This window comes from Sceloporus undulatus, chromosome 1 (assembly GCF_019175285.1).
Source record: "Sceloporus undulatus isolate JIND9_A2432 ecotype Alabama chromosome 1, SceUnd_v1.1, whole genome shotgun sequence".
NCBI classification, from domain to species: Eukaryota; Metazoa; Chordata; class Lepidosauria; order Squamata; family Phrynosomatidae; genus Sceloporus; species Sceloporus undulatus.
This window is the reverse complement of record NC_056522.1, coordinates 262,067,693-262,080,475: the sequence shown is the minus strand read 5'-3', so window position 1 is coordinate 262,080,475 and position 12,783 is coordinate 262,067,693. Positions and strand designations below refer to the sequence as shown.

The 12,783-nt window shown below is 37.8% G+C and overlaps 1 protein-coding gene across 3 annotated transcripts in view; it reads left to right on the top strand.

Moving 5' to 3' along the window:
- Window positions 1-12,278, top strand: part of LRP5 (LDL receptor related protein 5) — a 165,335-nt gene extending 153,057 nt beyond the window's left edge. For 2 of the 3 annotated variants that reach the window (XM_042446572.1, XM_042446574.1), the window contains exons 20-23: window positions 267-503; window positions 1,135-1,274; window positions 2,982-3,079; window positions 4,088-12,278. In XM_042446572.1, coding sequence (XP_042302506.1) covers window positions 267-503; window positions 1,135-1,274; window positions 2,982-3,079; window positions 4,088-4,349 — 737 coding nt within the window. In that variant the 3' untranslated portion in view covers window positions 4,350-12,278. The other variant, XM_042446575.1, reaches the window with a different exon arrangement.
- The last annotated feature ends 505 nt before the right edge of the window (window positions 12,279-12,783 follow it).

Below are 12,783 nucleotides of genomic sequence, written 5' to 3'. Positions count from 1 at the left end.
CAAAAAAGTACATATTAATGTTATGCATAACTGGAAAAGTTACTATGAACATAGTTCAAAGTGCTTTCAATTACTATTAATTTAGGCGTTTCCTAGAAGTGTGTTCCTTATGACTGTGCTTCTTTAGTCTTCAGTTGTGTCTCACTTCTCAAATGTGAGGAAAAAAGGTAATAAATCAATAAAATATGTCTTAATGTCATGTCCAGTGTGGCGTTTACTCCAGAGTATTAGTAATTGTAATTTATTTTTATTTTACTTTTTTACAGCAAAAATTAAACCATCCTTGGATGAATCTCAGCCTCATAGTAGTGCTATTTGGCCTGTCATTGGTATCATCCTATCTATTTTTATATTGGGAGGGATGTATTTTGTTTGCCAGCGAGTGATATGTCAGCGTTATGCTGGGCCCAATGGACCTTTTCCTCATGAATATGTCAGTGGTACGCCTCATGTCCCCTTAAATTTTATTGCTCCAGGGAGTTCTCAGCATGGCACCTTTACTGGTAAGGATAGCACAATATAATAAAATTTTAATGTTATATTCCTTGTATGTTTTTTAAAGCTCTCAAATAGTATCTTAATATAAATATGATTGTTGTTATTGGGGGTCCTCCTCTCATGGTGTACTGGGATGCATGGCAGTTTAATATTTTAAAAAGTTCAAAAAAGAGAAGTGCACACATTTGAAGCTAGGAAATTTCAGAGTGTTAAGTTCAAATCAGTACCTTGGTTTAAATCTCTCTATCGCTCTTGTTAAGCGATTCTCCTTGTTTACCTGTTCCCATCAGGTTCTATTATTCAAAGATGGATAGAAATACCTGGAGTAAGAAATTGTTTTATTTGGTAGCTTAAAGTCATTGGCATAAGTCCAGTTGTTGAGTAGACCCACCAAATCAACTGAATTTATATAAGTGTAGATTTACCACATTCTCATTAAGACAGAGCATTTTTCCAGTTGGGATTAATAATTTTATTGAGGCCAGCTACAGAAAAGCAGAGAAGTAGTTTTGCGATAAAAGGATTTTTCAAAGTATGTAAATGTATATAACCACAATATTTGCCTTATATGATGTCAGTGTGTGTGCCAGTTCTTGTCTGAAGTTCAGTTCATTCTCCTCTCTTATATCCATGTAGGCATCTCTTGTGGAAAATCTATGATTAGCTCTATGAGCCTTATGGGAGGAAGTAGTGGTGCTCCTCTTTATGACAGAAACCATGTAACTGGGGCCTCATCCAGTAGCTCATCTAGTACTAAAGCCACTTTCTATCCACAGGTAAGTTCAGAAAATAGTAGAAGTCATGTTTCTCTCCTTCTCCCATTTATAACTAAGAAATAAACAAGAGTGAATTTCTTAGTCAGTCAAGTCTATACTTGGAAAGTGTAGCCAGAACATGTAAAATTACTGTTTGGGACTATAGCTCCCAGAATCCCCCAAACAGAATGACCACTGTCAGCTAAAGGATTTGAGTGTAGTCTCAAAAAGTAACTTTTCATGCATCTTACCCTTTTAAGTCACTGACGGTGTTTTCTTTGTTCAGTTTGCTAAATAGTAATGAAACAGCTTCCTTCAAAACAATCCCAAATCATTTGGCCAAGCCAGTGAGGCTAGGTAAAGGTAATCCTTTGACATGAATGTCTAGTCGCAACCAACTGAAGGGAGCAGTGCTCATCTCCATTTCTAAACTGAAAAGGCCAGAGCTGTCCAAGGACTGCTCTGGTGGTCATGTGGCCAGCATGACTGCACCAAATGCTGTTACCTTCCTACTGAGAAGTGGTACCTATCTATCTACTTACATTTGTGTGCTTTCGGACTGCTAGGTTGGCAGGATCTGGGACTAGTGACTCCATTGTGCAGCACTAATGAGTAAAGCGTGTTCAGTTTTGTAGTGCATGCTTTTGTTCAGATGACAACCTTTGAGAACATTCCTGGATGTTTGCATTCCTTTATCTTTTCCTCCCTCATGGTGTGGAATTATTCTGTACTTGTCACTTTTTTTATGCTCGTGACCTATTAAGACACTTGGAGCTGGGCAGTTCCACAAGCATAAGCCAAAGAGAGAACACAAAGGGAGACGTTTGGTCAGAGATGTTGCCGAGAGCCTCAAAAGCTAAACATTCCATCACTTGTTTATTTACATTGATTTTGTCTTGGCTCAGCATGAACCATCTGAAATTTCCTAAACTACTTTTTTGATAAATAAAAACAGTCAAAGTAGTAAAGAAAAGGAGGGAGTGGGAAAAGAGAGCAAACTTACACTGATTAGACTGTTATGGGCATATTATTCTGAGATGTTTTTCAAGGTCCAGCATTAAGGAATCAGTGCTTCCCTATCCATTCTATTCAGCTGTGCCTTTGAGCAAGTCAATTCAAGTCACTTATGACAAAGCGACTGTGCATTTTTTTTAGAAATCTTGCAGAGCAGAAGGAATAGACAAAATGTGACTGCAACTATTAATTCTTTCATGATGATTCCCTTTAAATTAAAGAGTGATTGAGTGCCCTATTTTAGGATGTCAGTCATGGAAAGATTGTCTTTATAAATGCCAATGTTCAAAAGTATCAGAAAATAGCCCATGAAAAAAGTTGCACTGTTTTTGTTCTTCATTAAAAATCTTCTGTGGGATTTAAAGGGCTTTATGTTTTCTTTGAAAAAGAGAATTTGAGATGGCAAATTATATAGGAGCCTGGTAAACTGATTCACAAAAACAGAAGAAAAGCTGTTAAAAGAAGAAAGGGGGGCGAGGGGAGAAATACAGAAAACATATGAAGAAATTTCAACCAGACTGTCATTTTGTCAGTTTCACTCAGACGTTTGGCTCCTCCTCTCATGTGATCACCTCATCTCTTCTTAAGATGTTGTCTGTGGGAACTGGTACACTGGTTCTGCGCACAAAAGCCAAAGTGATTTCTGTGAGGGCTGTGACTCCCAAAAGTGATGTTACATATGAAACCATTTATTCCTGCTTTACACCTCCACAGATCCTGAATCCACCACCTTCACCAGCCACTGATCGTTCCCTTTATAACACAGAAATGTTCTATTCCTCAAACATTCCATCAACGACAAGATCTTACAGGTAGGAAGTCTTTTAAATTCATCATTGGATGGTTTATATCAATTTTTTTTAAAAAAAATAACCTACCACCACTCATTCTGTGTTGATTCATTTTACTTTGAATTGGTGTCACCTTTTCTTATATTAGTAAATGTAAATTTATTTTTTAATACAGCTGTTTTGATTGTCAGCTTTGTACAAAGAAGTACAGCTTTGTGCAAGTGGTAGAAAGTACTTATATGTCTGAGTGTATCCCTTAGAAACTAGGAGGTATAACTGTCAAGAAATGTGCAGAGCACAGGAGCTTTGAAGAGCTTCCTTTTGGACTACAGCTCCCAAAATAGATACTTGGTACTCTGGGGATAGGTACCATAGCAGGTCTCTGGTATTATAAACTAAAATGTTAACATTTGCCAATCTGTAGCAGCTTCCTCATTTATCAAATAACTGCATGTTCAACTTAATGGGAAAACGATGCAACTCTTTTCTAGCTTCAGATCAAGGGTGGACAACTGCAAAGGGGAAAGGGTATCCCCACTCCGATACTCCTTGGTCACCATCCATCTTACCACAGAGGCCAGAGAAAAACCTCAAAAGATGACCTCAGAACACACAGGAAGGCTGATAGAGGATAAAGGATATATCCCTAATATGTAACCTTGGTATCCAAGGCTGCATCTGACCTGCAGAAATAATGTAGTTTGACACCGTTTAACTGCCATTTCTCAGTGCTATGGAAATCTGGGATATGTAGTTCTGTGAGATATTTAGCCTGCCCTGTCGGAGAGCTCTGGTATGACAACAAACTACCAATCCCAGAATTCCATAGCATTGAGCCATGGCACTTAAAGTGGTGTCAAACTGCATTATTTCTGCAGTGCAAATCTTCCTCTTAAAAATTGCAGCCCTTTACTCTTCATTCTTGAGGCAGATAAAAAGAAATGATCATGTTCAAACACCTCATCTTTCTCTCTTAAGAGTGCCTCATTTTGCAAGGCAGTTAACTTTTTAAAAAAATATATTTTTCAGGCCATACCTGATCAGAGGGATAGCTCCACCAACCACTCCCTGCAGTACCGATGTATGTGACAGTGACTATACTACAAGTCGGTGGAAAGCCAATAAATACTACATTGATCTAAATTCAGACTCAGATCCTTATCCCCCACCTCCTACTCCCCGCAGCCAGTACATGTCAGCAGAAGAAAGCTGCCCACCATCTCCTGCCACAGAGCGAAGTTACTTCCATCTCTATCCTCCGCCCCCGTCTCCTTGTACAGACTCTTCATGATTTCAGCAGAAGGAACTTTTCTTTTATTTCTCCTGTAAATATATTTTAAATATGAACAAAGATTTTTAAATATATATTTTATGATCTAAAAGGGGTGGGAACTTTTAATAATGTGAATAAAAATGGGTGGGCCAGGGCTGTGAAAATTGTACAGCAAAAGAATATTTATAAGATGTGTTTTTTTAACTTAATATCCATTCTTTTGTGCCATATTTTGCCTTTGCATCGAAGTCACACAATTTAAATTGACCTCCAAAGGAGGCAGCAAGCGGGGAATATATACGAAGAGCTTTTTGAAATCACATTTTGATTCAGTAAAGGGGAATGTGAGGTTTTTGTTTTGTTTTGTTTTAAATATTAAAAAAGGGGATTATACTGTGTGAATGAATGGGGGCGGTGTTTGAATACACACACAGGAAAGTCAAAATGTTTTTTAAAGAATACTTGATCATAGGTAGTTAACCACAAATATGCACTTTCTTTTGGAATGCTAAATGCAAAAAGAGGCCCCTCCTGTATTTATTCCATCACCATTTGCTTTCCAGAAGAATTGGTGCCTAAGAAAATGTGGAATTCTGAATCTTGCACTCATTTTATCATTCAACACAAACCACTTTCAGTAGAATGAAATGCGCATGCAGCCCCACTGGACATCTTTATACAAAAAACTCCTGTCAGTATTCTCACAATCTCAATGTAATATCTAATTGGGAAAGCCAGTGAAGCATCAACTTTTTGTAGAAACCATACATTCAGTTTAGCAGTTGTCAGGAGGCATGTAACCATGAAACTCTTGGTTCAAATAGAAATAGGAAAATCAGAAAAAGAGTTACCACTATTAGTTAGCATGCTTTCTTGAAAATTGATAATAGCCCCGAGACAGATTAGCTCCATGGTCTGAGAAGTGTCAGTCTCTCTTCTATTCTCCCAACTGCACTCTTTCCCGCTTTTTTAGCCCCAGGAACCATTGTGTGAAAATGCAAAGTTTGTATTTTTCTTTGCAAAAAGTGGGACAGCTGAATAAAAATATTTCAGCTAAAATTGTGTCCCTAGTTCATTGAGAAGGAGATTTATATAATTGTTTACAAATTTGGGAAAGCAGTCACTTGCTTGAAAGAGGCATTCTTCCTTCTCTCGCAGGAAGGAATGCTTCTTGACTATATGCTGACTAAAAGCTGACAAACTTGAAAACAAATTCAAAACTACACAAAAGTTTTACTGATTTGGCTTATTTTTCATGAAATGGATGAAGAGAGAATTTGAAGGGATGGAATTATCTTGCAATCACAGAGGTGGAGGTAAACATGTAGGGTACCATATAATGTTTAGATTCTAGTGCAGCTCTGTGATAGATGCAGCAAATCCAGAGCCAACAGCTAAAACATATGCATCAGATGACTATCCAGACCCCCATGCCTGGCTATTTAACTGGTGCTGTTGGAAACTGGAAATACATTTTACAATAGGTTTCCTAATATCCAATTGCCAATTTTTAATATTCCTGGAACACAAACTGTTAAAACAATTATTTATTCTTTTCTATGTGATGGTTGTGCCTTTTATACCTAATAACATCAAACTCTTCTCAAGTACCGGTTATACCATTAACTGAAACATCTATAATGTACGAGCATCTTCTCACAATTATGCATGACCCTGGGACCTCATTAATATGTGTGGTACTCGTGTAACTTTCCAGCAATACTGTCTTGGTACTGTGCTCTGTGTTTTTGTTGCCAGCATAACTGTGACATCTCCTATCTTAATACTGGCACATCAGATTTGAAGATCAGCCTGTTAATGAATTCTCACTCTCCAGCACCTGGCTTTTGTATTTCAGGACACACTGGATCCCAACACATACTTCTTGATGCACATATTAAATGTTCTGCTTGTGTGGATGTATTTTAGTTATATACAGAGCTGTTTTCCCCTTGTAATTCAGCAGTGAAATCCTGTTCATATACATTCTCCATGGTCTGAAGATGGAACAATTCCCCATCCTGTGACTGGGGTGATCTTTCTTCCCATACCATTTAAACCATGGACAACCAGTGTACAGAGCAGGTCTTCAGGTGCCAAATAGAGAGTGCTGGGCCAGGGTCTGGCCTTGTGCTTGAAGATGCTCTTTTTTATGGCAGTTTGCAAGGAAAAGAGAACAGTGCTACTTGTTCTACATTACCTGTATGTTTACCTTTATATGTGCTGTATCTAATTGTTCTCCACAGAATGGCTGGAAGACAAGTAGTATAAAAGCACAGTGCAGACAAATAATGATATAACATTAGAAAAGGAGGGGGAAAGCTGCAGATCAGCAGGTGAAGTGGGCTTTTGACAACTTAATACCACTGAAATGATGAAAAATGTTACCTTTTAAACTTGTAGCTGGATTTTAAACAGTATTTTAAACAAATATTTCTGGTACAACTTGATGTAATACTACCCTAAACCCTATCTAGTATTTTCTATCTTGTCAAAGTGATGTTTTGAATTTTAAACCCCCCACACACCCACTTCATTCTTTACTTCTGTCTGTTCTCCCAGAGCCTTTGGCTGTTATGGTTTAATTTCAGCAAAGGTGCTTAGACCTTTTGGGCAAGGGATAAATTTAAGTTTCTAAAGAAGTAAATATTTTGCTAAGATACATCCTTCACTCCTCTAATAAGCATCAGTATGGTGGGGGGAAAGATCTGTAAACTGTGTCATGTGTGTGCCCATGAATACTGCAAAAAGGATGTTTTGTGTTATAAAAATTTTAGAATGCCATGGATGTGGTGGTATTACTTGTGCTTCTAGCAAAGGCATTGGTCATAGTAATGTATCAGTCAAAATCATAATAGTGTATTAAGTTGTTAAGTACTCTCAACAGATCTCTAGTTATGTAAACTGATAAGTTTTAGAAGGCAGGAGAGTCCGGTTCTATCCTATGACCTCATATCTAACTGATAAGTTACAGCATGCATGTATATTTTACAGCTGAGAGGTTTCCATTCAGTTGTTTGTCTTTGCCATAACTGTGTTCACTATTTTGTGTGGCATTTGTAAAGAGTCTGCTATTTAAGTTCTTAACATTACAGACCTTGATTACATATGCATGGCAGTTTCCTGTTGTCTTACAAGTGATGCTCAACATTAAAGGACAGAGATTTCTCTGAGCTATTGAGCTCCTCAAAAGGAAAGAAAAATAATAATTTCACACTATTAGGAGTGTTACCTGCTTTTTCCAGTGGGATAACCATTTACACAATGAGTTTGGATAGAAAGAATTATGAGCAGAAAGGAGATAGCTGCTACTGTTGCTCTATAAAAGATTTTCAGACCAGTGCTTACCATGGGGGTAAGTGCTGGTAAATCGCCGCTAAAACATTGAGGAAGAGAGTGTGTGTGTGAGAGAGAGAAAGAGAGAGAGAGAAAGCCTGGGAATTGTCGGCTCCCCTCCAGCATCCCTGAATTGTTTGGGGAGAGGCAATTTCCTCTGAACTCAAATTTTCCATTCAGAGGAAATTGCCTCTCCCCGAATGATTCAGGAACGCTGGAGGGGAGCTTTCACACACACATGCTTCCTCAACGTTTTAGTGGCGGTTTACCAGCACTTAAATGCTGTTCTGATAATCTCCATTGAGTCCAATGAAGGTAATAGTAGTCAGGTTGTATAGTTTCTCTTGTATCATCTTGTACAAGAATTCTCATAAGTTTTTGAATGAGCACAACTTGACCACATTTCATTTCATTTTTCTCCCTCTGTGTTCTAGCAATGCAAGGTATAAATCACTTTTGCATACAAGCCTTTGCTGCCCTGGATTTTCAGTAGTATGTTTGATGCCAGGCAGCAGTGTGGCTGTGGTAGAATTTATTCCCTTTTTTGATTACTCACAGTAATGGGAAGATATGGCATGTTAATGAAAGACTGCAGGTTGAAAATATTGTCTAGTCTTTCACATGGATTTGAAGTTAAACCACTGAAACCCTTGACTTTGGTGATGGCAAAATAATTGGCTGATAGAAACTACTGTATATACTCATCTATAAGTCTAAAAATTTATGGCCAAAAATTGACCCCCAAATCGCAGGTTGACTTATTTCCTGGTCACTATGGTAATGTGATAGCAGCTCTTTCAGATTTCCCCATGCAGTTGGCAGAGGAGTTTATTTCACTCTTGCACCAAGCAGAAAGAGTTCTGAATGATTGATAGCAATAGCAGCTTCATTTATATACTGCTTCATACTACCTACTGCTGTTTGTTTAAGAGTTGTCTCCCGCCGTGTGTCTGTCTGAAATGAAAGCTGAAACAATGACACAAAAAGCCTCAGTTAAAGTCTCTTTTGCCATGCACACACTGAAGGAGCCTCCACGTTTTACCCTCAACCTATCGATGGGTCATGGCAAAATCCATAATTTTGCCCCTAAAACGTGACCTTGATTTATTCATGAGGTCAACTTATATTTGAGTATATACGGTATGTTTTAAATTCAAGGACTTCTGTTTAATTCTTCCATTGTGTTACCAAGCAAGGCCACCCATGTGTCTGGATTTAACTGTAAATTGTCAGTTTTACATATTAAAAAGATATAGCAGGTACTTTATCTTCATGTTCTTGTAATATGTCCATACAGTTGGTCAGTAGACAATTTACTTGAAATTTTTACTTCTTTTGATCAAGTTGGAAGAAGCTCATTTTGCAGGCCTCTTTCTTCCAAACTAGTTATTGGGTGTTTTAAAAAGTCTGAAATCTGTTGTCCGATCCTTGTAGCCCTTGTTCATCTGGATCCATTTAAAGCAGGCATGGACATCTATCAGGGATTAGGACCTATATTGCCCCTAGGGCATCTTGTATTGCTGCACCTGATCATGGGCATTTTTTGCCACCAAATGAAATTAATATCCCTTAGGGAGCATCAGAAACAATTTCACCAAGAGAGATGTTCATCTGGATCCATTTAAAGCAGGCATGGACATCTATCAGGGATTAGGAGCTATATTGCCCCTAGGGCATCTTGGATTGCTGCACCTGATCATGGGCATTTTTTGCCACCAAATGAAATCAATATCCCTTAGGGAGCATCAGGAACAATTTCACCAAGAGAGATCTTTTTTTCCAATAGGAAATCAACTTCCAGGACACTTCTGTTGGGAAAAGGCCTAAAATCTCCTAAGGGAGATTTGACTGCTCAAACCCCTAAGGAACATTTGGAGACAAAACAGTTTTTGTGGGAAATCCAGCCTCCCCACAAAATTGGGAGGCTGGGGATCACAACAGTCCCCCTGGGGTGTGACCTGCAAGCCACACTTTTGCAACCCCTAATTTAGAATCTAGTTGAATCTGAATTTTAGACCCATTGTCATTGACATATGAGTTATTAGAATCTATAATGCACCCTAAACATGTACTAAACTGAATTTGATCATTTTGATAACAAACCAAAGGTACAATAAAAGATTCCACAGCCCTGAATTTGCATGACTTCCGCAGGCCTGCTGATTGTCTCTCGTTCATAATGTCACCTTAAGTTGAAGCATACTTAATGGCAAATAACAACAACAGATGTAAATGCACATAATACTTTTTTTGGAAAGCAATAGCAGAGCTTTTTTAAAAAGCAGTAAAGTTTACCAAAAGCTCATCTAAATATAATTTTTTTAAAAAAGCACCTTTAGGCAAGCTATGATATTTCCTGGAGGTTTCCTGTGGTTACCTTTACGTTTTCAGTGTATGTATGCGTATGGGAGAGTGTGTGTGTGTGTGTGTGTGTGTGCGTGCGTGCGTGCATGCATGTGTGTTGTGGACAGAAAGATGTAATGTCAAGCTGAAATTGTAAAATAGTATTTGTGGAACATACTTTGTAAATAATATAACTGAAGTATTTGCAATTTGCAATTTATTATTATTATTATTAGAAACAAGAAAACAAACAAACACCTATTGGCCTGGAACAAAAAGAAAGCAAAATTGGAGTTGCCAGCTACCAACCTTGAGATTTGCCCTTTGGTCTTTGACCCTGACTTCTGTGTTAGGCGATAGAGCAGTTGGCCACTTATTCTGTCTTATTTTCCACTGGGTCTGTTGCCTGACTTTTGCCCTGACTGCTATACAGAACAGTTTGAATCATTTTTGTTATAGCAGTTTGGGCTGGAGAAGTGAGGCACACAGATGGCAGAACCACAGGGAAAGTGGAGCAGGGAGAAAGGCAACTGCCATATCATTCAAGTCCAGTGGGAATCTTCAACATGCAGAGGTGAATGTCTTGGTTGTGACTGGGCAACTTTGAACAAAATATCTGAAAGTGGAGTAGTGCTTTGCTGTTACACAGGAAATTCAGAGGGCATTCTAAACAATAGTAAAACCAGACTGCTTTCTGTATTGCATCGAAAAATTTTGCAATTGCTGCTAATGTACATGTACATGAATATATACCAATATTGCCAAGAATTGTTATAACAAACACCAATCTGTTTTGTATTTATATTATAAAATGTACTCTGCGAACAACCTAAATATTTTAGCTTTATACTGTTATCCTTTTTGTAGACACGATTTGTCATAACACAGGAAAAAAAAGTGCCTTTTGTATTTTTAAACACCCTCGCATATTGACTTGGGCAGATGATAACAAAGCCTTAAAAAGCGAATAGTCTTTTATTTATTGTACTCCATTGGTTAATTTCTCACCAAACAATGTGTTGCAAAAATGTATTAATGTGCTCAATTCATTCCAAACAAAGGTATTCGTGGGATGGTGGAACAAAGCTTATTTGTACATTCTTAAGGCAGCCATCTCTAAATACTGACTTTAAAAGTTGATGTGATTTTCAGCAAATATTTACAAGTATCCTGGGAGGGGAGTAAAAAATTCATTTTGTTCAGAAATGACAATATTCAGAGGGAGCTTCCACTCAACCAACATAGCCTTTTTTGTCCTATTTCATATTTTTACTGATTACGTTGTTAGTGAAAAAAATGTATGTAACATTAATTTAACAAAATACAATGTCAGAGTAACATGGTTTCTTCTCATGAACAAAACAATTTAAAAATTATGTCATGAAATTATAGATACTGTATCACCAGCAGAGGAATTATTACAATTACAATTATTATTACAGTTATGCAGCCTCTAGATTCTGGAATGCTACTCCCAGCAATGATCAACATTTACAATGCTGGTTATTGCTGCTGAAGCTTGCAGTCTAGTAATCCAACTGTACCTGGCGTGCGTATACGTGTCTTCAAGCCACCCGTCAACTTACAGTGACCCCATGAATTTCATAAGGTTTTTCTAGGGAAGGAATGCTCAGAGATGGTTTGACCAGTTCCTTCCTCTGAAATATAGCCTATAGCACCTGATATTCTTTGGCAGACTCCCATCCAAGTACTAACCAGGCCCAACCCTGCTTAGATTCTTAGATGAGATGAGATCTAGTGTCTTTAGGGTATTTAGGCCAACCATATCTGGAAGGTTGCATAATTCCCACTCCTGGTTTAAAGGACAGTATTCAGCATATAGAAAGAACTGCTAAAAATACAGTTTTCCTTACAAATACATACCACAAACCTTTATACAAGCCCTTTGCCAAAAACCAAAGCATAGCCCAGCCAGAGGTAAGAACATGAAGATCCTGTTGATGCTAACAAAAGAAAAATGTGCTTAACTTTCTGCACATGATTCCATTAGATGTGAAAAGTGTCTTTCGCTAGATTGTAACCTTTAAAATGAATTGTACACAATAAGCTGTTGACATTGCAATTTATAATTTGTTCCATAACACCACTGCTAGGTTTCTGACGTTACTGGTTTTGTGTATAAAATACTTGTAAAGTTAACTCTTTGCATTTTGTATTTATAGATTTTGACAAGTTTGTTTTGTAATTAAAACCTTGGAAAAAATTTGTTTGACACTGCTCGGCATAAATGATTTTTTAAAAACCAAATATTGTTGAGGGTGTCTTATTCTCTTCTAGAGCAAACTTTTTAAAAGAAAAGGGTGCAAGATGAAGGCTGATTGGCTAATGCTTTCAAATGAATACCAGTTTTGTGCTTTGGTACTATAAAGACTGTATAAGCTCCTTGCCCCCACCTTGGGTGCATCTACACTATAGAAATAATGCAGTTTGACATCACTTTAAATACTTTAGCTCCATTCTATGGAATCCTGGGATTTGTAGTTTTACAAACTCTAGCCTCATGTGCCAAAGTGCTGGTTCCTCACAAAACTTCAAATCCCCGGTGTCAGTAGGATGGAGCCATGACAGTTAATGTGGTGTCAAACTGCATTATTTCTACACTGTAGATGCATCCCTCCATCCCATTAAACTTGATGAATGCATTTTGCATGAGAAGATATAATACAGTGGGCCCTTGGTATCTGCTGGGGTTTGATTCCAGGACCCCCTGTGGATAACAGAATCTGGATGCTCAAGTCCCAGTACTTACAAT